We start from the raw sequence: 23,806 nt of genomic DNA, 5'->3' as shown, positions 1-23,806 counted from the left end.
AGAGTTACAGGATTTGTGTTCATCTTGATGTTCTGCCATTCAGTTCTGAGTAGTCATCTAAAGGATAACACCACTATTCCTGCCTCCTGTTTACTTATTCTATTACCACGCAGTGGATGAGTTGTAAAATAATTCATAAAGGCGATGGTGGGTTCAAATGACTGACAGGGTTCAGATGTATAGGTACATTTAAAAACCTAATATTGTTTTGGTTTTTTTTTAAGCTCAGGAAGGAAGCCTTGTAAAATAACATCCATCCATCTTCTATACCACTTATCCTTTTCAGGGTCACGGGGTTCCTGGAGCCTATCCCAGGGAACATCGGGCACAAGACGGGGTACACCCTGGACAGGGTGCCAATCCATCACAGGGCACACTCACATACACACCCATTCATACACTACGGACACTTTCAACATGCCAATCAGCCTACCATGCATGTCTTTGGACTGGGGGAGGAAACCGGAGTACCCAGAGGAAACCCCTGCAGCACGGGGAGAATTTGCAAACTAAGCACACACAGGGCCACGGTGGGAATCGAACCCCGGAGGTGTGAGGCGAACGTGCTAACCACTAAGCCACCGTGCGCCCGATTGTAAAATAACATAGCTAGCAAAAAAAATTAATAACCCAAAATGTATTCAAATTGCTCTACAGGTGTCCTAAAAACAATTTCACATTGATTGCATGTCGGGGAAAAAACATAATAAAACCAGCATTAAGCAACATGTATAATTAGCAACCGATTTAACTAATGTAACAGCTGCAAAAATCTCCACAATTTAATTCTGTGGTCCTCAAAAGATGAACAATTATACGTTTTTCTACATTTTTACAATAGAAACAATATCGCATTCGAATAAGTGCATTAATATACGTAAAACCTGTGATTTGAATAACAGCCAGCACTGTTCGATCTTAAAGCGGCTATCTTAAAAGTTAAACCTTCTGACCAGACGATCAGGAATTCACCAGCACTGTGGTGTAAATTGATTTCAATTTGTTTAAGTGTAAATATGTGCAAAATAAAGAGCATGCTGAATTTCAACTTAAATGCAGTTCGAATAAAACTAGGGAAAGTGTGAATATGAACGTTTCGAACTGGCGTGTTCAGTCGGTGGAACGTTCAGGAACAAAAAGCTTTAACGGCTCCGATAAATAAATATGATGATACACATCTGATGTGCCTAATATATTTGAATAGCTGGATTATATTATTCATTAATTAGAGGGAATGTGAGTTTTTTTCTACATCAAATTCCTACAAATGCTCCATGTGCAGAGTTCTCATATTAACACATGTACAGTAGTTACATCTGGCCAGGTTTGACCGAATACAGAGAGAAGCACTATTTATCATTTCTAAGTATGATACAACATTAGTATTGGGCTGCAGTGTTTACCGACTCGTCTTCATCGTCGCTCCCCTCTGCGATGTACTCCAGCACAGAAGCTCTTGAGAGTCGACGTCTCATCTTGTTGGCTTCCAGCGTGGCGAAGTAGTTGACGGCGGCAAACTCAACCAGGGCCGAGGCCACGAAGGCGAAGCAGACAGCAATGAACCAGTCCATAGCTGTGGCATAGGCCACTTTGGGCAGTGAAGATCGTGCGCTGATGCTCAGTGTGGTCATGGTGAGGACGGTGGTGACTCCTGCAGATCAGAGTGGAAATGAACCGGATGTACCCAAATTCTGTAGACATGTTTACAGGTGTTAAAACTAGCTAGCATACTCACATTACCTAACAAGTTCTTTGCTACTAACAATCTGCCTCTTTTCCAATACAGGGTGATCATGGTAATGGTATGGTGACCTGTCTTCAAACCATGCCTTCATGGAGCTTGCTTTCTGCACCGGGAGCATTGTCATGCTGGAACAGGTTTGGGCTTAGTTCCAGTGAAAAGAAAGTGTAAAGCTACGGCAAACAAAGACATTCTATACGACTGTGTGCTTCTGACGTTGTGATAACAGGTTGGGAAAGACCCATATATGGGTGTGTGGCATGGTAATCAGACTGTATTAAATTATATAGAGAACATAATTTTACCGTATGTTTTTTTTCAATGTTTATTTAAACGATTTAAGCATTTAACTCATATCTTAGCATCTCCTCTGATTTCACAGCAGTCCAACTGTTATGTTTATTTTAACCAGAGGTGGACAAAGTACAGAGAAACTGTATCTACATTTAAACACACCCAGGTATTCAAGAGTAAAAAGTAAATCTACTGTGATTTGTAACTGATGTTCAGTTCTTTTCATCGGTTAAAATAATCACGTTCATTACACCCGACCGTGCATGACTAGCTAGTTCGCTAAGCAAACAGTCGTAAGGAAAATATTCTGCTAACTCTGAAAAACCTAGAATTTTCCTCGCCGGTTAGCTAAAATTGAACCCTTTCTCACAGTCCAATGGCGTTCGCCCCAATGGAAACCGACTTATCGGACATTTTGAATCAGTATAAACAAATGAATTATTTTATCATTGCAAGCCTGTTATAAGGATAGTCAGGACACTGTTGGGTTTCTGTGTGTGGGGTATCGTGACTCAGGCTTTGTTTACACTAGTGCGTTTTTGTTTTTCGGAGACTTTTGGAAACGCAGAAGTATCCTTCCCTGATTCATCAAGCCCCTACCACATGACCGTTACGCTACCTTGATTGTATACACAACAACACGGAGCCTGAACCGCAAGCTTTGCTGGCTTTGTTGTTATTCTTAGCAGCCATTGTGCAGCTAAATTCTGTATTTTATAATACTGCAACTGCCTACATGCGCAAGGGGTAAGCTATATTTGGGGCAGTGGTGGCTTAGCGGTTAAGGCTCTGGGTTACTGATCAGAAAGTCAGGAGTTCCTGTCCACCGCCAAGTTGCCATTGTGGGGCCCTTGAGCAAGGCCCTTAACCTTCTCTGATCCAGGGGTGCTGTATCATGTCTGACCCCAACTTCCTGGCATGCTGGGGTATGCAAAGAAATGAATTTCACTGTGCTGTAATGTATACATGAGCAATAAAGACTCATTATGATTAAAGCAATCGGCAACAAATCTCATTTCAAGCGGCGTAAGCCCTACATGCAATGCCGGTTTGTTGTGCCCAGCAACCAACTTCCTGTTTACACTTGTATGCGCATGACAAGTGTGCATGAATGGTCATGTGACATGCGTATTCGGTCGTGTAGTGTGGACAGAGATTGTTTCTGAAACACAATTCAGTGTAAACCTGTGTAAACAGGGCCTTAGTATTTAACTGCTGGTGAGCAGGGCGATGGGAAAGGGGAAGGTTGTGAGCCCCATACTGGGCAAACGATTCACACCTCTCCACAGTAACACCGGTACAGAGATAAAACAGACTGCACAACTGTATAGCTTTAAATTACCAATACACTCTATACAACCGCCACAATATAATTATAACATTTAAACCTAGTAGGCTAGGTAAAAAAATAATAATAATAATGAACTGCAAATTCTTAAAGCCCTGAGTGTCTACTTTTGATATGAGCCATTAACCACTACTGTGGAGTGTGACATCACAAATGAATTCAACGCTGTACATTGGCACCCTTAAAACCTTTGATAAAAATAGTTAATAACCCATTTGGTCAGATGTTAAGGCACATTAGCAACAAAAGATCTTAGCTGGCTAGCCATTAAGAGCCAATACATTAAGAGCCAGGGGGTGTAAACTTTTGAACAGGAGGATAGGTGTAAATTGCTATTATTTTGTTGTCGTTGTTCTTATTATGTAAAAGATGGATCTCAGCATCATAAAGCCACTGCTGGAAGGGGGTCAAATATGTAGAAGATGCTGTAAAAATAATGAATGTGCAGGACCTGGAGGATTTTTCTGAAGATCAGAAGAGAACAGAAACATGAACACAGTCGTGGATCATCCAGGTAACGACACACAGTATTAATAATCAAGCATATGTAAACTTTTGAACTGGTTCATTTGTGTAAATTCAGTTATTATTGTGTCTTGTGGACTTTATGTAAACATCTGTTATGTGTTATGTGAACAGTTTACTCAGGGCAGCACTATATAAAAAAAACTAAATGAAATTTTTATGATACCTCTTATTTTATTATTATTATTATTATTATTATTATTATTATTATTATTATTATTAGCATTGTACAAATTCTGCAAGGCGTATGTAAACTTATGACCTCAACTATACTTTGGATCTTCTTCTTTTGATCTCCTCCAGATGGCAGGTGAGGTTATAAATTAGACTTGGATTAAATGTGCAAATAAAATCCTTTTTTGGCTCAGATTTTTCATTCTTCATACTTTTATGGCATCTTGTTTCTCTCAGGGCCAAATTCCTCTGAACAACATTTCTGTAAAATATATATATATATATATATATATATATATATATATATATATATATATATATATATATATATATATATATATATATATATGAGGAAAACCTTAAAGGGTCTTGAAGGTTTCATATACTAAAACCATTAATGATCCAAAAAACCGTTGAGGAACCTTTTTTTTCCTTAAGAATATTGGATCATTAGTAAATATAGAAATAACTAGCACTGTAATCCTACAGCTGGTTAAAAGTTCCATGTTAAATCCAAAGCCTTTTAAAATATGAGGCATCACATAATTATCATTGCAGTCATTAGTGTCTTCTCAGCATAGACATACTTTCTATATTTTTTGTTAAAATGCTCTAGGATTGCTGGTAGGTAGACTGCTGACTCTAAATTGCCCCTAGGTGTGAGTGAATGAGTGAATGTGTTTGTGTGTTTGTGTGTGGTGTGTGTGTGTGTGTGTGTGTGTGTGTGTGTGTGTGTGTGTGCGTGCGATGGACTGGTGTCCTATCCAGGGTGTCCATCCAGTGTTTCCAGGATAGGAAACTTAATGTTCCATTAAGTGCACATTAATAATGTCAGTAATGATGAATTAGGATTCATGGGCTTTTACAAAGAAAAGCTCTTTAAATCACACCCAAGCAGCTAAAGGTTTCTCCTACCAGCCACGGTGCGAGCAGGGACGGACTCCTTGTTGATCCAGAAGGACACTTGGGACAGGACAACCACCATGATGAGGGGGATATACGTTTGGATCAGATGATAGCCGAGCTTCCTCTGGAGGAAGAAATGAACCATCTTGACAGAATATTGGCCTGAAAGAGAGCGGGATCAGTCCAAGCATACACAGGGTACGACAAGGAGATGTCCGATCTAAGGCTAGACTTTTTATACTGATAGTACAAGAGTACAATGAGTGGAGAATTTTGGCAATTTATGGAATATTATACACTAATATATTTAAAATATTGAAGAGCACATGATCTACTTTTGGCTGTACTGAGCATTATATTGATCATAATTAGAAGTCATTGAAGGACATTCTGAGGTTCCAGACAATACCTGACCACATTTTGACCAAATATATTGTTTGAAAAGCAAACAATATTTTACAATATTAACACCATGCAACAGATGGAGACATTACTTTTCTTCAAATCAGTTCAGTAACCTATGAGGACAGAAAACAAATGATGCACTGGGGAGATGAGAAGGACAGCGGAGATCTGTATGCCCTTACTGATTTGTTAACTAGGCCACAGTCCTGCCTTTTAGGCCCATGCCCGATCCTCTCTCTGTGCCACAGTGATGTTGATGGCTTCTCAGCAGGGGGACGCTGCTTTTTGCCTATCTATAAATCCTCAACTCCTAGGCGGTCTATGGCCTCAGAGCCTGGAATAGGCTTTATCCTTCAGTGTTCTTTTTAAAGACAGATGACAGCAAGAATTAGCCCTGACCACTTAAGCACCTTAGACTGAAACTCAGGGAAGCAGCTGACCATCAGTATGCCAAATACATTTGCATGAACTCATTTGGAGATGCTTTTATCCAAAGTGGGGCAAAATACTGTCCAACAATATTTCAAATCTGTCGAGAGTTCGCATTTAGTCAGTGATTACAGAGGCTAGCATTGTTCATTTCTTTTCAGTAACCACTTTATTCTGAACAGGGTGGCAATGGATCCGAAGCCTGTCCATGGAACAGGTGAGAAGGCACTCTGATTGGGATGCTAGTATATCAGAGAGAACCACACGCCCACACATTCACACACTTATTCAATTTAGATTAGCCAATCCACCTACCAGCATGTGTCCGACAGACACAACAGGACAAATAAGGGAAACTCCACAGAACCTGCTATAAGATTAAACCAGAGACCCTGGAGCTCCGAGGCAGAACACTACCTGCTGTGCCACAATGTCACCCACCATTGTTATCATCCCCACAGTGAAGCACGATGGTGGTAGCATCACGCTGAGATAATCCTGGATTCTTGGTTGCTTCCTAACTAAAACCCTCATTACAGAGTCACAGTCTTTTGGTTTACATATTTATAGTGAGATTATATCACATTTTATTTTCACATAGGTCTACTCTATTCAACCAATGATGTGACGTCTAATGGCAAATGGTTGTACTACAACTTATTTAGATGTTTCAAAGCAAAGGGGGGTGGGGGGTGAATACTTATGCAATTACAGATTTTAGATTTTTTTATTTGTAGAAAATGTAACAAACTACACTGATCCCCCCCCCCCCCCCCAAACACACACACACATCAAAATTATGGGATATTTAGTGTAGATTCTTGAAATTAGGTCCATTTCAGCTTCAGCTTGTATACTATAAAATCTGGACAAGTTCAAAGGTTGTTTCAGAAATGTGTATTAACCAATTGCTACCTGTATTGATCAACGACATTTTGTTGAAGAGCGTCTGTCCGATGAGGTCATACTGCAGTAAGTTGGAGGACTCTGGAGGGATGACCACAGACTTCTCTAATCCTTTCCTCCACGTGTAAACAATCTCACTGCTGGTGTAAGCATCTGCATGGAAGTACAAAATGGCAGCAAAGTCAAAAATCAAGAAGAACCCTTATAAGGATGACGATTGTGATGATTATTGAAACACTGACAGCTTCCGAAGCTGAGAGGACAAATATGACTATCCATGGGAAAGTCCATCAGCATCATGGGACACTCTGCACTCACAGTCAGCCTGGAAATAGAAATTTGTACACGGTGAAAATGAGCGCAATCCCTGAGTTATAAGAGATTATCATGTTATATGAGTGTACCTCATGGTGTAGAACACAGTGCCGTTCTGCATGATGCGGAACATCTTGTTGGGCGTTGTCATGTTGTGAGCCAGTGATTTCTTCGAGTTGTGGAAATAAGTGTCTGGAGTCCAAATCTTGTCCACCATGCGGTTGTTTAAGCGCAGGATCTCGATGGGACCGTTGAACGCCAGCCTCTTGTCCACCCACATTTGACGGAAAAACATATCCATGGTGAACTCCTGTGTAATAGGACATACGCTCTGATGCTGGAATCCAAAAAAGTCTAGCAGAACATGAAAGTCTTGATCCCAAATTTAACAGACATGTTTGGTGTCTAATGTGTTGATCTGTAGTTTTGCACTGAAGGCACAAGATTAATTTCAGTCTCAGGCACTACACCCACAGCGCATGGCTTAAACATACTACAACCTGACTGGCAAAATGGACTCCTGTCGGGATGAGCTTTTCATTTCAAGATATACTGTAGCAACTGGATTAAAAATAATGTGTGGTAACTAGTCTTCTAATTTTGAAGCTTTGAGTCTGTTCCTGGCACGTCAACAAGAAATCCGCACATATTTTCTGAGAGTCAACCGGAAGGGTTTATCGTTGGTCATTTACAACGTCAGTCGAATGTCAGTCCTCATTGAGGAGGATTATGTTGACATGAGCTTCCACGCTGCGCGCTCTCACTTCCAGAATCAGTGATTTCAGCTGAGCCATATCTGACAGCTCAGTGCGTCTTTAAGAATTGGTGCATTCTTAGTAATAATGCAATATGAAACGCTGATTCATCCTTTTTTTCACATTTATTACAAATGTATTAATTTAATTTTGTCATTAACTGAAAAGAAGGGGCGCACGGTGGCTTAGCGGTTAGCACGCTCGCCTCACACCTCCAGGGTTGGGGGTTTGATTCCCACCATGGCCCTGTGTGTGCGGAGTTTGCATGTTCGCCCTGTGCTGTGGGGGTTTCCTCCGGGTACTCCGGTTTCCTCCCCCAGTCCAAAGACATGCATGGTAGGCTGATTGGCATGTCTAAAGTGCCCGTAGTGTATGAATGGGTGTGTATGTGATTGTGCCCTGCGATGGACTGGCACCCTGTCCAGGGTGTACCCCGCCTTGTGCCCCATGCTCCCTGGGATAGGCTCCAGGTTCCCCGTGGTACAGTGATATAGAAGATGGATGGATGGATTAACTGAAAATGTGGCCTAAAAATCACTGAAGCTGGAAATGTAATCTGGAGTTAAAAGGCACCTTGAAGTGTTCTTTGCTGCACAAATAAACCATCCTAAAAATAGTGATGTCCTGAAATGCTATATTTTATACATTATATAAAAAAGATGGCTAGTCGTGTACTTTTTTGAGTTACTAGTCAACTATTAAAACTTAGTAGTCATGCAAGCCCTACTAAAAAAATGAATAAATAGAGTGATACTTTAATAGCATAGCACCAGTGCAAAACTAATGAAACAAATATTAGACACCAAACATGTCTTGCGCTGATTAACTATATCTGGCCTAAAAGTGCGTAAATGTAATTTTCCACTGAACTGCTCCTTAAATATAAGAGGCACACGTGCATGATTACTGAGTATTAGACTCAATTTGTGACATGTTTAGTCATCAGATAGAGGACATAAGCACATTTTAATGTTCTGAAATATGAGAATTTGCAACTGCACAGTCTTAATCGCAGATGTGCTAAGGAACGGGAATGTAGTTGGCATTTTCAAATCTTAATATGTCCCTGTTTAGCGTTGAGTTCTAGTCTTAATACTTACGCAAAGAACAAACTCTACTGCTCAATCCCTGAATCACATATGATCAAAACAATAACAAATGACCTGTTCAACATGTCAAAGTTGATTAATTGAATGAAACGGGAAAACATATGTTGAAGGTGTAACAAACCGACCATTTCGACATCTGACACGGGTCCGAAACTGGTGACAAATATATCCGTTTTGACTTCAGTGACAGAACCTACAGAGGCAACGAAGAAGCAGCAGTTAAAGACTAATCATTCAGATTGTATATAAAAACAAGGCTAGGATTTACACAGTACAAATACTAGACAGAGTTTATTTAAGTCTCTTGGAAAGATTTCACTTGTCGCCTATGAAATTAACTTGTACTAGATACATCTAATATACATATAACATATTTGAGCACATCGTTTGATAACAAACCATATTAAAAATCAGAGTTAAATAGAAAATGATAGAAAGTAATGTCATCGATTCCCAGAACATTGACTTGAAAGTTTCTGCTTGGTCATGATTCACTATTGAATAAATAAATGCATGCATAATAAAGTTTAGAGAAATATGAGATACATAAGCGTGAAACATAGGGACACGTGACCTTTTCTGAACGTGCATTAGAAATATTTTCACTTAAATAAAGAGTGAACAATGAACATACTCTGGAGCTAATCATGAGTTAGAGTCATAACTGAGAAATAAATAAATAGATAGATAGATAGATAGATAGAGAAACGTACTTCCTGATCCTGGCCTCAGTCGGTTGTCATAGCCCTCAAGAAGCTGGTCCAGAATCCGGGTGATGTTTTCTGGACTTATCTTCTCATGTTGGTTTCCTATTACATTCCCAACACTGAGGAACATAACCGTTTATATGGTGAATAGATCTATAAACATGATCTTTACTCAAATATATACTGTATTACTGTAAAAATCAAAAGGCCATTTTAGAAGGATGGGGCTTAAAGTTGAATCACACTTATGTCAAGTCAGTTTTATTTTAAGATTAAGATGGTATCGAAAGGTACCATTAAGGAGCAAAAACAGAAAAAGCGAGTGCAAATAAAACACATACAGGAACCTAAGAAATAGCGTTAGGTGTATGTTTGAACAAGCGTAAAACTGTAAAAGAGAAAAGTAAATGATCAAAAGAAATGCCTAATAAATGAAGCAATAAAATGTCCCTAAAAATGAGAACAAAATATGAAAAACAGGAAAACTGCTTGAAAAAAGAGTGACAACAGCTAAAGTCAATGATGTGCGTTCAAAAATGAATTCACGTTAATTCTACTCACCTGATTAAAAATATTAAGCCTAACATTTTGTCCATTTCGTCAGGAGTCTTTAGGTGCCAACAAGTGTTTCATTCAGTAACGAGAGAAAAATCCATGACTTGACATGAGGGGCTGTTTCTTGTTGTGTGACTCTGTGTGTGTGTGTGTGTGTGTGTGTGTGTGTGTGTGTGTGTGAGAGAGAGAGAGAGAGAGAGAGAGAGAGAGAGAGAGAAAGAGGGAGAGATCTTTAAAGAGTAATCCAGTTAAAGGATTTAAATCAATCGACTAGGGTACATTTCTGGAAAAGAAGAGGGTTAAATATATGTTTAAATGCATAATGTCACATCGACACATCACAGTGTCAATGACGCTGATAAATATCATAGAGAAATACACAAACTTTTATGAATGTAAACATAATCTCATCTAATCAAACAAATCAAAAAATCAATAAATATATTTAGGCATTTTTTTCATGTAAAATTTTTAACACCTGTGAGATGGGACGATTTATTTATTTATGAAATTAATTAAGTTAATGTTAAGTTAATAACAATTTTATATCATTAAAATGTAAACAAACAACTAAACAAATAAATAAATGCATGTATTTATTTTAATTTGAACATAGGCCGAGCGTATTAATAATAATAATAATAATAATAATAATAATAATAATAAATTATCTTACTTTTTGACATTGGTGAGAATGGATATTTTTATATTTATTTTTATGTTAAAATAATTCTCATTAAATAATAATCATAATAATAATAGTAATACTGATTTCCCTTTTTGACAGCAATGAGATTAGTCTTTTTTATTTAATTTGATATCAGAATTTTTTTTCATTAATTGATTAATGTATTTTAAAGCAAACATAATCTATTGAATAACAACAACAACAACAACAACAACAATAATAATAATAATCATCATAATGTTTCACTTTTTTACATCATTGAGATTAGATTGTTCGTATTTAAACATAATTTGATATAATAAAATCTAAATAAATAAAAGAATTAATGTATTTATTTTGATGTAAATATAATCTAATTCCGTTAAAAAATAATGACAATCCGATCTCACTTTTTGGGCCCCAATAAGATTTTATTTATTTATTATAATGTAAAAAAATATCTGATCTGAGAAAAATGTTAAATAAATAAACAGACAGACAGACAGACAGACAGACAGACAGACAGATAGATAGATAGATAGAGTGTTTAGCGGGCACCAGATGGCGCTGTGGAGTCTTTGAGCTGCAGCGGCTTTTCCTGTGTAGAAGAAGAGAAACTGGCACAACATGCCAGAATGTTGGAGAAACATCTTCACTGGTCTATGGGAGTGTTTCCAAAATAAAGTATGGGAATGATTTTCCTCGGTGACTGCATGTTTTCTGTAAGCATTACTGGGAGTGTAGGACACTGAAGGGTTTGATCTTTCGCCAGGACAGACAGAGTGTCTGTTGTTGTTGTTATTCTGTGTGATTAAACTGAAACTAGCCGTTAGCAGTGAGAGTTCATATTTACAGGCTGATATTTAGTGGTGTAAAATGTCGGTGCACTTTGAGGAGAGGAGCGGTGTGGTTCCGTGTAAAACTCCCTGGGGTTCCTGGTACCAGACCATGGAGGAGATGTTTATAGAGGTTAATGTACCTCCTGGAACATCCAGCAAAGACATCAAGTGCAGCCTCGGCAGCAAACACGTAGAGCTCAACGTGAAAGGAAAGGAAATATTCAGGGTGAGTTAACTGTCTTTAATAGTAACTCTACATTTTCACCTACAGGCAGTTTATAAGCGGGAGGACTTCACATCCATGTATAAAAAAAATACAGCTTACACCAGCCTAAGGTGGTTTACTAGTTTACTAGCTGGTTTAGGTGAACTCCCAGCCTGGTCTAGCTGGTGTTAGACTAGTCCAGTTTGCTTTCCTACCTGACCTGCTAGAACCATCCGGTAAGTGTCCAAAACCCTCTAAAACTATCAAAGAAGACCTGATAGAACCGGCCTGACCTGCTAGAACCATCCTTTAAGTGTCCAAAACCCTCTAAAACTCTCAAAGAAGACCTGATAGAACCGACCTGACCTGCTAGAACCATCCTGTAAGTGTCCAAAACCCTCTAAAACTATCAAAGAAGACCTGATAGAACCGACCTGACCTGCTAGAACCATCCTGTAAGTGTCCAAAACCCTCTAAAACTATCAAAGAAGACCTGATAGAACCGACCTGACCTGCTAGAACCATCCTTTAAGTGTCCAAAACCCTCTGACATCAGATAAGACCAGTTAGAACCGATGTGGCCTGATAGAACTGTTTTGACCTGCTAGTACCATCCTGTAAGTGTCCAAAACCCTCTAACATCAAATAAATCCAGCTAGAACCACCCTGACATGCTAGAGTCAACCTGTAAGTGTCCAAAACAATCAAATAAGACCAGCTAGAACCATCCTGTGTGTCCAAAACCCTCTAAAATCATCAAACCTGCTCAACTAGAACTATCTTGTTAGTGTCCAAACCATCAAACCTGACCATCTAGAACATGGGGGGGTCTTCAATCTTATCCACAAAGGGCCAGTGTGGCTGCAGGATTTCATTCCAACCTGGCAAGAGTCATTTGTTTAATCAGTTCATCTTGGTCTTCAGTCAACTATCATGTGAGCCAACCTATTTGGCTGGTATGAAAGCCTACAGCCACACCTGCCCTTTTGCAGATATGATTGAAGACTCCTGAACTAGAACCATCCTGTAAATGTCCAAAATCCTCTACCATCAAATAAGACCAGCTAGAACCAATCTGACCTGCTAGAGCCAACCTGTAATTGTCCAAAACCCTCTAAAACTATCAACTAAGACCTGATAGAACCATCCTGTAAGTTTCCAAAACCCTCTACTATCAAATAAGACCAGCTAGAACCAAACTGACCTCCTAGCATCTGCCTGACCAGCTAGAACTATCTTGTAAGTATCCAGATCCTCTCTAAACCTGACCAGCTATAACCAAGCTATGACCAGATAGAACCAACCTGGGGGTATCAAAAAAACCCCTCCAAAACCATTAAACTAGAGCCTTCTGACCAGCATCCAAAATCATGAACTTTGACCATTTTTTTCCACTACAGGGAAAGTTGTTCGGAACGACGGTTGGCGACGAAGCAACATGGACACTGGGTGAGATTTTTCCTTCCAGTGAAGAAACCACTAGAGTCTGATAAACTGCACTTGAAACTCCGATCCAGTTCTCACTCGAACATTTTTAATGCTTCACAGAGGACAAAAAGCTGATCAGGATAGTTCTGATGAAGACGAACCGCGAGGCGGGAAACTGCTGGACGTCGCTGTTGGAGGACCAGTACGCTGCTGACCCATGGCTACAGGACCAGATGCAGAGGAAACTCACCTTGGAGAGGTTCCAGAGAGAGGTACAGTCACCCAAATCTTCATTCATTTACTCCACCGTTTCCCAGCCCTGACAGAATTCTGGGGAAATAATCCTTTACATTCATCGCCTTGCTGTTTTATATGATAGTATGACGAGCACTTGACAACAGATGAAAGAAAAATGCAGGTCAGAAAGGCACAAAAAAAAAAGTTTTATTTAACAAAGAAAATCGTATAAACATTGTTAGCGATAATATAACAAGCTCTTTTATTAAGAGACTATTTATAGCTGTTATAACGTAATTGATGATGGGAACTAGCTTGCTATTACAGTAATTAAAAATGTGTACTTGTTGCCAAATGCTGTGGTATAAGAGGAATACAAGACTGATTATTTTACTGTTCTACCACAGTAGAGGTCGACCGATCAATCGGCACCAATAACATTATTGGAACGATCTGTTATCAAAGACCCACACTGATAGCGGTTGCGTCCAGGAGCAGGTGAGATGGCTCTACTGTCATTATACAGTACGAGAACCATCTCCAGAGACTAAATATAAACTAATCACCGATTCATTTTGGAGGTTTCTTTACTTGGAGTGTTACCTTTTGGTTGCTTTGACGTATAGCTTTTATTTAATATAAATCAAACAATTTTTAAAAGTAGTACAGTTTATTTTGTAATAAAGCTCAGCAACATTTTACTTTGGAGTGGTTTTCATTCAGTATCAATTTTGAAAACTATTTGTTATTAATCAGGTAACACCTGACTTATTGGATTATATTGATAACTATCATTTGACTGCTACACCAGTGTTGTTGAAAGCTCCATTCTGATTGGTTAGAAGGTGTTGATTAGTTTTCTATACCTGCAGCTCTGAGAGCAGTGCCAGTTGCTATTATTTCTATAGTAATGGATTTTAGCAGATGATCCAAATAACCTCTGGTAACAATGAGGATATTAAAAAGTTAAAAAATAAATCTAATGCTTTAAAAATACTTACATGCATGGTTGCAGTGATTGAAGAAACAGCTCTACTCTGATGCACATGATTAAAAGATGTTAAATAGCTCATCAGGTGAATGGCACGTGCCTCTTTGAGAATCTGGTTTAAGACCCTTGATAACACTGGCTTTCTCTCTGGTCTCACACAGAATCCTGGGTTTGATTTCAGCGGTGCAGAAATCTCTGGAAACTTCCACAGTGGTGGACCGGATTTCAGCAGTTTACAGAAATAACTTACTAATTCAAGAGAATAAGGACTGACTGTAGGAGGTTGTTTTTGTTTGATGGGACATTGCACTCAAGATGCCACAGATCCAGATGAATCTCTGATGCAGCTCTCCAAATACAGAAAAAGTGTTTGTGTTAAAGCCATAACTTAAATTCTCAAGCAAAGCCTTTGTGCCCATTTTGTAGATGCCAGTACATCAAGTTGCCAGTTTAATTTTTTAATCCTTTAAGACTGTCAGTGAATAATCTGGAAACTTGGTGTATTTGTTAGTGACAAGACAGACCACAATGTACACTGGAGTTATAATAAGTGATTCAGTCAGATGCAAAATAAACTTACTGAATAAACAGACAAGTGATAAAAAGGTCAGCATTTCAATAAGTGTTTTATTGAAAGGTAAACTTTCAGGGTTCAAATCACATTTACTCAACTCAGTTGTCTTTGTACCTACAAGAAAATCTTCGCTTTTACGTGCAGAACTGAAATGAATATGACTTTGTCCTAATCAATCAATTTAAGCAAATTAGACCCTGTGTGTAAAGGTTTCATTTTAAACCCTGACCTACAAAAAAAAAAAAAAAAAGTTTAAAGGTCAGTCGTGTTAACGTCGAGTGACGCGTCACATTAGAGAACTGCTCCTGAACAAAACAGACGAGCGGTTATCAAAAGAAAAGGAACTTCATATAATCACCTTGGGCAAGGAGTGTGCTAGGACAGTAACAACCTAGGGTGGGAGTGAAGGGCTTTGGGCCGATTTCTTGGTTCCTCTGATGTTCGCATTAATCACAAAACCCTTCTCCCTCCTCTTCCACACAGTGGACTGAGGACCTAGGCGGTTCAATACTTTCAACTGCTTTAAACGACCAGCGCCAATCAGGCGCCGATTCAAACGAGCGTGCTGCGTACACGCTCGAGCCAATCAAACCGCGGAGGTGTGACCCCCTCTGGCTGACGGCTAAACACTCTACTACTTCCGAAGTCAAACCAAATATTTGCACAAAAAAAAAAAAAAAAAAAAAAAAAAAAAAAGTGCAAGCAAAGAGTTGGTTTCCTTACAGAGCTTCACTCAATATAGAAGTTCTGTACAGAAACCAATGTTTAAGAGGGAAAAAAAAAAAAAAGAAACCTCACTACATTCCATTAGAGATTAAGAAAGGAACAGAACAAAAAAAAAAAAAAAAAAAAAAGACTTAAGAGGTGGATTCTGGGATTGTGGGTAGATGCGTGATCTTGTAGTAGCTGTGCTTCAGCTGTCGTGCGGTTCGTCCTGAAATGATCCAGCGCAGTCTCTGGCTGTTGGGCTTCCAACACTTGGTGGCAGAATATTCAATCAGGCACTTGGAGACAAGCTCTCTCACACACACCAAATCCCCATCTTTAATCTAGAGGAGAAACAAACATTTCAAATTAATGCTTTTTACCAGAGATCAATATTTACCAGAGCAATAGCTGTAGCTTGATGTGTGTGGCCTGCAATAGCTTGCAATATGTGGCTTGATAAATTAAAAAGACAAACTGGTGTACAACTAAGACTGTTTAAATTTAACAGGATAGTAAACTGATATGCCTGCAATTCACACTAGACTAATCTTACATCAGTAAATTGACTGCACTTTGTGCTGTGAAGCTCTTCACTCACAGATTTACATTGAGAAAACATGTCAGTTCATCAGAAAATTTTTTTTTTTTTTTTTTTTTTTTTTTTTTTTAAAGCATCCACTGCACCTGTTACAAAACTGTAGAGCAAGTTTACACTGACTAACGCCACATTACACTTTTGACCACACCCCCTCAAAGCACCAGGAAACACTCAATGCCTATTTGGAAGCCAGGAGCTTTACAACCCTAGTAATATTCCAGCTGTGTTGTGCACATCATGAACTTTTGCTTTTTGTACACAAACCTGAAGAACTGTGTGCAACCCATGAGACTTACAGTCAGTTGGTGCAGAAGATCCTTCACTGCATCTCTCAGAGCTTCTACTGACTCGGACTCGTGCTGCTCCTCGACCTCACGTGCCAGCAGAGCAAGCGCGACCAATGAAGGCTGACAAAACAAAACATTCAGTAAAGGTAACCCAAAAAAAAGACTACACAAACACCATAATGAAGAACTGAACAAAAACAGCATTTAAAAAAAATTTTTTTTAAATTAAAAAAAAATACTTGATTCACATCTGAAGGCAATTTGATACATGAACTAGAGCTGCATAAAGATGCATTTATTTTTTAAGATTCTCTGATTTTAATCACTCTTCAATTTAACAAAAAGATCAATTGGGAAATCCCTGAATAAGTTCTTAATGCATGAGCTTTGAGAGGATGTGAATTCTCTGTAGTTTGCCTCTTGTCCTGAAGAGGTCACCATCTCTTGTATTTTTGAATTTTGATAAACATTTTGAGAAATGAAATGGTGAAGTTGTCAGTTGCACAATGGTTTTTCTACAGTAACATGTATTGTGCATTGCTTGTGCGAGTTGTTCATGCGTGTGACTTCTTGTTAATGTTTCTCAAAGTAAAAGTAATAAGCATGAATCCTATTGTTAAAATAGTATCAGTAATATAGCCAAGTAGGAGGGTTTCAGTTACCAGCATGTCTATTAACACATGGACTCAAGTCTGCAAAACTAAAGTTTTACATGAAATATTGATAACTAATCAATATTGAATTGAAACCATACAAGAATTGAATCACCAAATTGATCAATACCCAACCCTACCATGAATGATTTTTATTCTGAATCATTTGGATAAAGTGTACCTCTATTCCCACTTTTTCACTGACCAATGAGCATCCACATCTAGGACATGACCTCAAAATGTAAAGTTGCAAATGAATTTTAAATAAAAACAGGCCAAAAGCCTGCTTATAATGAGAAGGAACACATTTGTCCTAAACATGTCTAATATTAATTCCCCAATTACTAAATAAACAGCAACTAAATGCAGTCAGAACTCAACTCATTACACAGAGCATGTTTATAAAGATTTAGGTGACCCAAACATGGTGTACGAATTGCTGGAACAAACTTAACTTTGAGAAGACACACTGCACCCTAATAGTAGTCATTTTTTCCCAAGATGATAAATGCCAGATTGGTCCCCAAAGCCCTCCGAAAGAGTGTTAAGCCCTATAATGAAAGATGTTTTATATTAGACTCACCCTTAGCTTTGTGAATGCGAAGGAGCAGTGACAGGCCTTCAGCTGAGCCTCAAGCCTCTCAATGTTCAGAATCTTTTTACTGAAAAAAAATAATCAAAGAGGCATTAAGATGTTAAATCATCTGGTGCTCAAAGCACAGAAATCCTTAACCTCAGTGCTCAAGTCAAGTAATAATTACAGGAAGTATTGCTCACCTGTCAGCATCCACTTTCTCCTGGATTTGGCTGTGAAACAGTCGGAGGAAATGCAGTGCCGTAGGAGCTTTAACCTTCCAGTAGAGCTTTTCCAGGACGATCTTCTCCATCCTTATCATGTCCGAAACAGTGAAGCGGTTCTGGCTGATTCGGATCAGATCGCTAGCCAGAGGAACGTTCTTTTCCTCCTCAGAGGTCTTCACGGCAATGTAGAAGCAGCAAAGGCCGACACAGGACAGATGTTTGGGCTGGATCTGTGAGCAGATATGAAAGACACTAGTTGGGTTTTACACTAGGTAATTTTACATGCCTCCAAAATCTGTTAGTAAATCAGATTTACAAACCTTCACGTAAACATCTTGATACAAATGAAATTTCGACCAGATTGAAAGGGGCGGTGTAGAGCTGATATCAGTTCTTGCATTGTTTAGGGTACATATAAACACTACTTTTGGAATCTGCAATCAGATTGAATTAATTCAGACTGATAAACTGGAGCTTTTGAACACACCTACGTCAGCATTTTGGCAGGTTGAAAACTGCTCATGAACAAAAAGGTTTAGCCGAAAAGAATCCCCTTTTTGTTCACACTTTAATCAGGAGGTCCATCATACAGGTTTTCAACTGAATTAAACTAAGAAATACTGTTGGTCAACTGATAAGCATAAAATATTTATTTTTAAATATCTTAATGAATAAGAGACCCAATTAAACCAATTAGACTAACAAACATGATCCACATTATGAAAAAGGCTAAAGGACTACCAATCTTAATGGCAAATTGCAACCCATAGTAATTAAACTCATTGTATTTATATTTTATGAATTTATTAAATCTACTTTTTATATCAAATGACATTTTTATCCAAGCACATTTTCTGTCTTTTCTTTTTATTAGTTTTGTTTGTTTCAATTTTAGATGGGTTCCCGAGTACAGTGTTGCCATGTCTGCTGATGTGTTTTTTGGGTGATTAAATCAAAACATGAAAACTGCAGTTGACTTCCAGTGATATCTGGCAACCATGAGTTTAAATGACATGAATGCACTGTGTATTAGAGTTGAAGAGAGTGAAGGAGAGCGGCAGTGTACTGCATGTTTAAAGACTGAACCATTGCTAGTCTTGATTATAATTGGTGAGGAATTATTTAATAAAATTAGTTTGAATTAAACCCACCTTGTAGTGTTAGCAGTATTATTAATGTACTGGGGCCTGACACCACTGTCTACACAAGCAAGTCACAGTTGCAGGTTCAGGTTATTTTACATGATCAATAAGAGATGGTGGTTAGTGAGATCGGGAAGTTGAGAGAAGCAGATGTAGTGTTATTCGTCATCATAATGTCTTCTCTACAGTATTTACACACTTGTTCGGTTGACTGAGGTGATGAAAAGCAGTGTGAAAGTAACTTGTGAGGTGTAGGTATATTTTGGACTTGTTTTTATTCCAACTGTATTATACAACTCCAAACAGGTCACTCGCATCCGTGCGACTATCCCCCCTCCCCCATCACAAAGTACTTTTCAAACACAAGTGAAATGGTCGCACTGCAGAGCCCTGACGACCTCAGTATAGTTCACGTGACCTGACAAAATTAGCACTCATCAGTTCAAGTCACTTCCTACCCCAGTATCAGACTGTTTAATATCATGTCTATAAGTTTAAAGGTGGAACTGTACATTAAGGATGTTTTACAACATGCTTTGAACTGTTTGCTAGGAAGCAGGTGAAGCATTGAGAATTACAAAACAAGACTCAGCACATTCAAATCAGTAGGAACATCTCAGCTGATCATTCATACCTTCATCAAAGACAGAAAGCGGTCCAGGAGGCTCACGGCAAGGGAGAACGTCTCTGCGCTGAACCCGAAGAAGCGAGTCAGAGAGAGTAGATCTTTCACCTCAAAGTCCCTCATCTTCACAGTCATCCTCACACCGTTGTCATGGGCCGACTCCAGGACACGCAAGCCACACAGTTTAGGTTGACACCGGAACTCCTGCTCTAGAAGAGCCTTCAGCTGGAGCGCGAAGGGTGGAGCTTCTGCCCCACTCACTGTGTCAAGCATCTAAAGACAAGAATTTAGATATAAAACATGTAAAAATTTAACATAATACTTTTATATTCTGCTGAAATTAAGGAAATTTACTTAATTTTTCACTTTCCGAGTCAGTAAAATGATGCGAACTTCGAGTGACTAATGACTCAGGGGGCGTGTCTAAACAAGTATTCCGGACCGGAAGACCGTTTTCCAAACGGGTTCTCAGCTACTGTATAAAAACTTTCACCAAGGCCACAGCTTAATCAATTGTTTATCATGTTCTACATACATCTCGTGTACAAGAATTAGACATTTTTAAATCGACTATTGCACCTTTAAATGTTGTGAGAAGACTGAACTTAATGTTGTGGAAGTTTACTGAATGAATAAACACACATCGCACAAACACAGACATCGCAGGAGGTCAGACATATTTGGGCATGTTGGGATTTTAAGTCAATTTGTCGTTTAATCATGGATTACAGCGGTGATATAATTAAAATTCTTACTAAATTAGAGACAAATGTGCACGTGACTCGTGCAAACGTAGAATATGGAGGTCAGTCATCCATATTAGCTGCTGTTAGTCGTTGAGGCTTTTCCCATCCGTATTATGGCAAGGCCTAAATACTGCGCTGGGATTGGCAGATAGTTTGAGCGTAGGCAAATTGCGTGAATAGCTAGCCAGTCATAACGAAAGCGCTGGATGCTTCTAGGCAATCCTAGAACCGGGGGCGGGGCTTGTCGGAATACGAGTGGTAAAATCACCACTTCGGGTGTTATGCCTGGACATGTTCACGACACGATACAACATGACCTTAGTAACATACGGACGCGTATTTATAAGTTAACACACAGAGACCCCATTTAAATTGAAACAAAATAATCAAGTCATTTATTCACCTTTCACGTGTCCTAAATAAGGCTTCTTTTGCTTTACGTGAGACATAAAAGAGGTTGACTTTAGCAAGCTAATGTTTATCAGAACAAGGATTTACAAAACAGGATTTTCAGTTTTGTAAAAACCGCCACACAATTTATATAGAACACAAGTGATAAGCTACAATAAGCGTTGAATATGTTTAACTATGTAAAAACAAACCAGCTTAAGCAACTTGAACAGACACAGCATGGGAAGGGAACTTAAATACAAAATGGCGAACTTACCTTGGGTGCTCTTGTATATTGGCTAGCTTTAGTTAATAGCGCGAGAAATTTTTTAAATGTAAAAGGACCATAAAAAAAAAAGCTTAGGATAAAGACGTGAAATGCAAATATTTATTACAATTATGTTTAAAGCAAGCGTTTCAATTTATTGCCCGTGCACACCCCTGACCCTTGGCGTCAGGCGACAAGCAGAACCCAGCTTCGGCCTTTTATAGTCTACAGACCACGGGGTCGCGAGCATTAGAACCGATTTCATTGGTTGGTGTAGAGAGGGCGTTCCTTCATGGTGCATCTTCATTGGTGTATCACGTTGTAGACTCACAAACCACGCCCACTCACAGCAACCGCTGCCTTTTTTAGAGCTTAAGTGTCAGCTGAACTGATTACTGATCAGTGTAAACTGATCCCCCGTTACCATGGTGTGTTCTAGAAAATACCAAACTAATATAATAGGCTACTGCTGAAATACAGCAATATATATGTATAACGCGCATTATTAACCAATTATTCATACATTATTCACCTAATATTCACTTATTTTGGGACTTTTAGTATGACTATGTCCTATAAATAATGTAACATAATCACAACACTCACGGCACTATTCAGTCTATTCACACTGTGTAGGGGAGAGTGGGAGCAGTTGTCTCATACTTGTCACCTTTATTTTTTGGTAAATCTTATGAGCAAAATATACTAAAGCTTCAAGTATTTTGCACATTGTAAGTACATTTCATCTGTTACAGAAATATCATTTTCATGTCAATATCAGAGAGTATATCAAATTGAAACAAAAGACCAACAGACCCCATGGGTGGTGTCGAATGTAACATCTCGATTTGCTAATATAAATCTATTTCACAAATTATTTTATCATGCAGTCTTATGTACATTGTTTACCGAGAGCACTTCTTTAGCTAAAACGTTGTGGTAGCAAGGGCATGGTCGAGAGTGGGCTGGGGAAGGACAGGGGGTGCGTTGAATTGGCAGGTAATGCCCCAGCTGACAAAAAAAGGTCCCCAGGACATCCCCTAAATGGCCTCTACGGACGTCCCCCGAACGTCCATGTGTAGGGTCCCCTTGAACATCCATAGGACATTCACAGGACGTCCAGCGGCCATTGGAGATGCTAAGGGGACTTTCGCTGAAATGAACACATTCAGTAGTGTTATGAATTGATATCCTCTGACGTCCTCAGAACGTCCGCCAGCGAACGTTATAAACCGGACAAAATGCGGACCTAAGTGGACGTCCCCTGTTTGCTGGGACGTGATGATTTTCACCTCTGTGTGTGCATATGTGTTTTGTTTGTTTGAGAGAGGTGGTGATCCAGCGAGAGAGAGAGAGAGAGAGAGAGAGAGAGAGAGAGAGAGCATGCATGAGAGAAAGAAAGAGAGAGAGCTAACTAATCAGATTTGCATCTTCAATTATCAATCATGCTAACTGTCAACTAAATTGTGATTTTTAAAAAAAAAAACTAGTTTATTTTGGTATCATTTACAAACTAAAATGATTATATAAATCAAACTGTCCTCTAGATAAGGAAAATTAATTTCATACCCAAAAAGCCTTTGAAGATAAATCCTCCAAATTGTGATTAAATTGCACCACTAAAACTTGGTGCAGATTGGAGCAATTTATTACATTACAACTGATCCCGCTCTCCCCTATTCTCTCTTTGATAATCTGATCTTTAAACATGTACATTTATTTAAATTCAAGCTAAAATGTGTATGTTAGACAGAAACTCTTGCTGTTTTTCTTAATTTAAGCGAAAATTTAACTGTTAAAAAACTGCAGGCATGCTACTGTGTGATTGTTATTTATCTTTTTATTCTCTTTATCTATATTAACTTTGTGCAAAAGTGCAAAAATAAAACACACAAAAGTCCACCAAATGTTATACAAATGTTATACACACTGCAAATTGAAGAATACATACAGTATATATGTATTAAAACAAGATTTCCTTAAGATTAATAATTAAAATTAACAAGTTACGTTTTTCATTCATACTGGAAAATATCTATAAAAAAAAATTATCCACCATTTCTGTGCATTAGAAATATTAATAAATTGGGATATGTAATTTTTTGCCATTTATAAACAACCAAATATGAGTTAAAGTTTTCAAAATGTAAATCGTTTCCATTTAAAAAAAATTATTTCACACAAAAGTTGACAGAAAAACTGTCATGTACTGAGAAACTACAAAATCACACTGATCTCAGCTACATGGTGAAATGCATTTAGAGACTTGTTTTGCTGAAAGCTGAGACCTCTATGTTCAACTGGTCAGCTCATGAATTACTCAAGCCGTAACTATTTGACCCAAACTCATTCTCCAGGAATTCCTCACTTCTGCAGGTGCATGTGGCATCGAGGCCACATGGAGCTACAGAAAAGCCTTCCTTTTGCTCTGAGACCTAAAATCCCCAAGATTCCCATTATAGTAGCTCTTAAGCATAG

At 38.6% G+C, this 23,806-nt stretch overlaps 3 protein-coding genes across 3 annotated transcripts; 1 reads left to right on the top strand and 2 right to left on the bottom strand.

The window, feature by feature from the left end:
- Positions 1 to 1,327: 1,327 nt before the first annotated feature.
- On the bottom strand, positions 1,328 to 7,345 carry gabra6a (gamma-aminobutyric acid type A receptor subunit alpha6a). The gene is made up of 5 exons (XM_017485883.3): positions 7,133 to 7,345; positions 6,971 to 7,053; positions 6,738 to 6,881; positions 4,998 to 5,150; positions 1,328 to 1,651 (listed from the first exon to the last, which is right to left on the bottom strand). Exons 1-5 carry the CDS (start codon positions 7,342 to 7,344, stop codon positions 1,380 to 1,382), a joined length of 864 nt encoding a protein of 287 aa, XP_017341372.3. The 5' UTR covers position 7,345; the 3' UTR covers positions 1,328 to 1,379.
- Positions 7,346 to 11,438: 4,093 nt separating this feature from the next.
- nudcd2 (NudC domain containing 2) lies at positions 11,439 to 15,141 on the top strand. Its single transcript, NM_001201193.1, is given in 4 exon segments — positions 11,439 to 11,901; positions 13,281 to 13,329; positions 13,429 to 13,580; positions 14,698 to 15,141. Coding segments are annotated over 4 exon segments (474 nt in total). The 5' UTR covers positions 11,439 to 11,712; the 3' UTR covers positions 14,782 to 15,141.
- A 2-nt stretch (positions 15,142 to 15,143) lies between these two features.
- ccng1 (cyclin G1) lies at positions 15,144 to 21,530 on the bottom strand. The gene is made up of 6 exons (XM_017485885.3): positions 21,338 to 21,530; positions 19,934 to 20,197; positions 18,134 to 18,387; positions 17,940 to 18,018; positions 16,713 to 16,823; positions 15,144 to 16,159 (listed from the first exon to the last, which is right to left on the bottom strand). Exons 2-6 carry the CDS (start codon positions 20,195 to 20,197, stop codon positions 15,968 to 15,970), a joined length of 900 nt encoding a protein of 299 aa, XP_017341374.1. The 5' UTR covers positions 21,338 to 21,530; the 3' UTR covers positions 15,144 to 15,967.
- Positions 21,531 to 23,806: the final 2,276 nt, after the last annotated feature.

Source organism: Ictalurus punctatus, chromosome 14 (genome assembly GCF_001660625.3).
Source record: "Ictalurus punctatus breed USDA103 chromosome 14, Coco_2.0, whole genome shotgun sequence".
Classification (NCBI taxonomy): Eukaryota; Metazoa; Chordata; class Actinopteri; order Siluriformes; family Ictaluridae; genus Ictalurus; species Ictalurus punctatus.
This window is presented reverse-complemented; position numbering and strand designations above follow the sequence as displayed.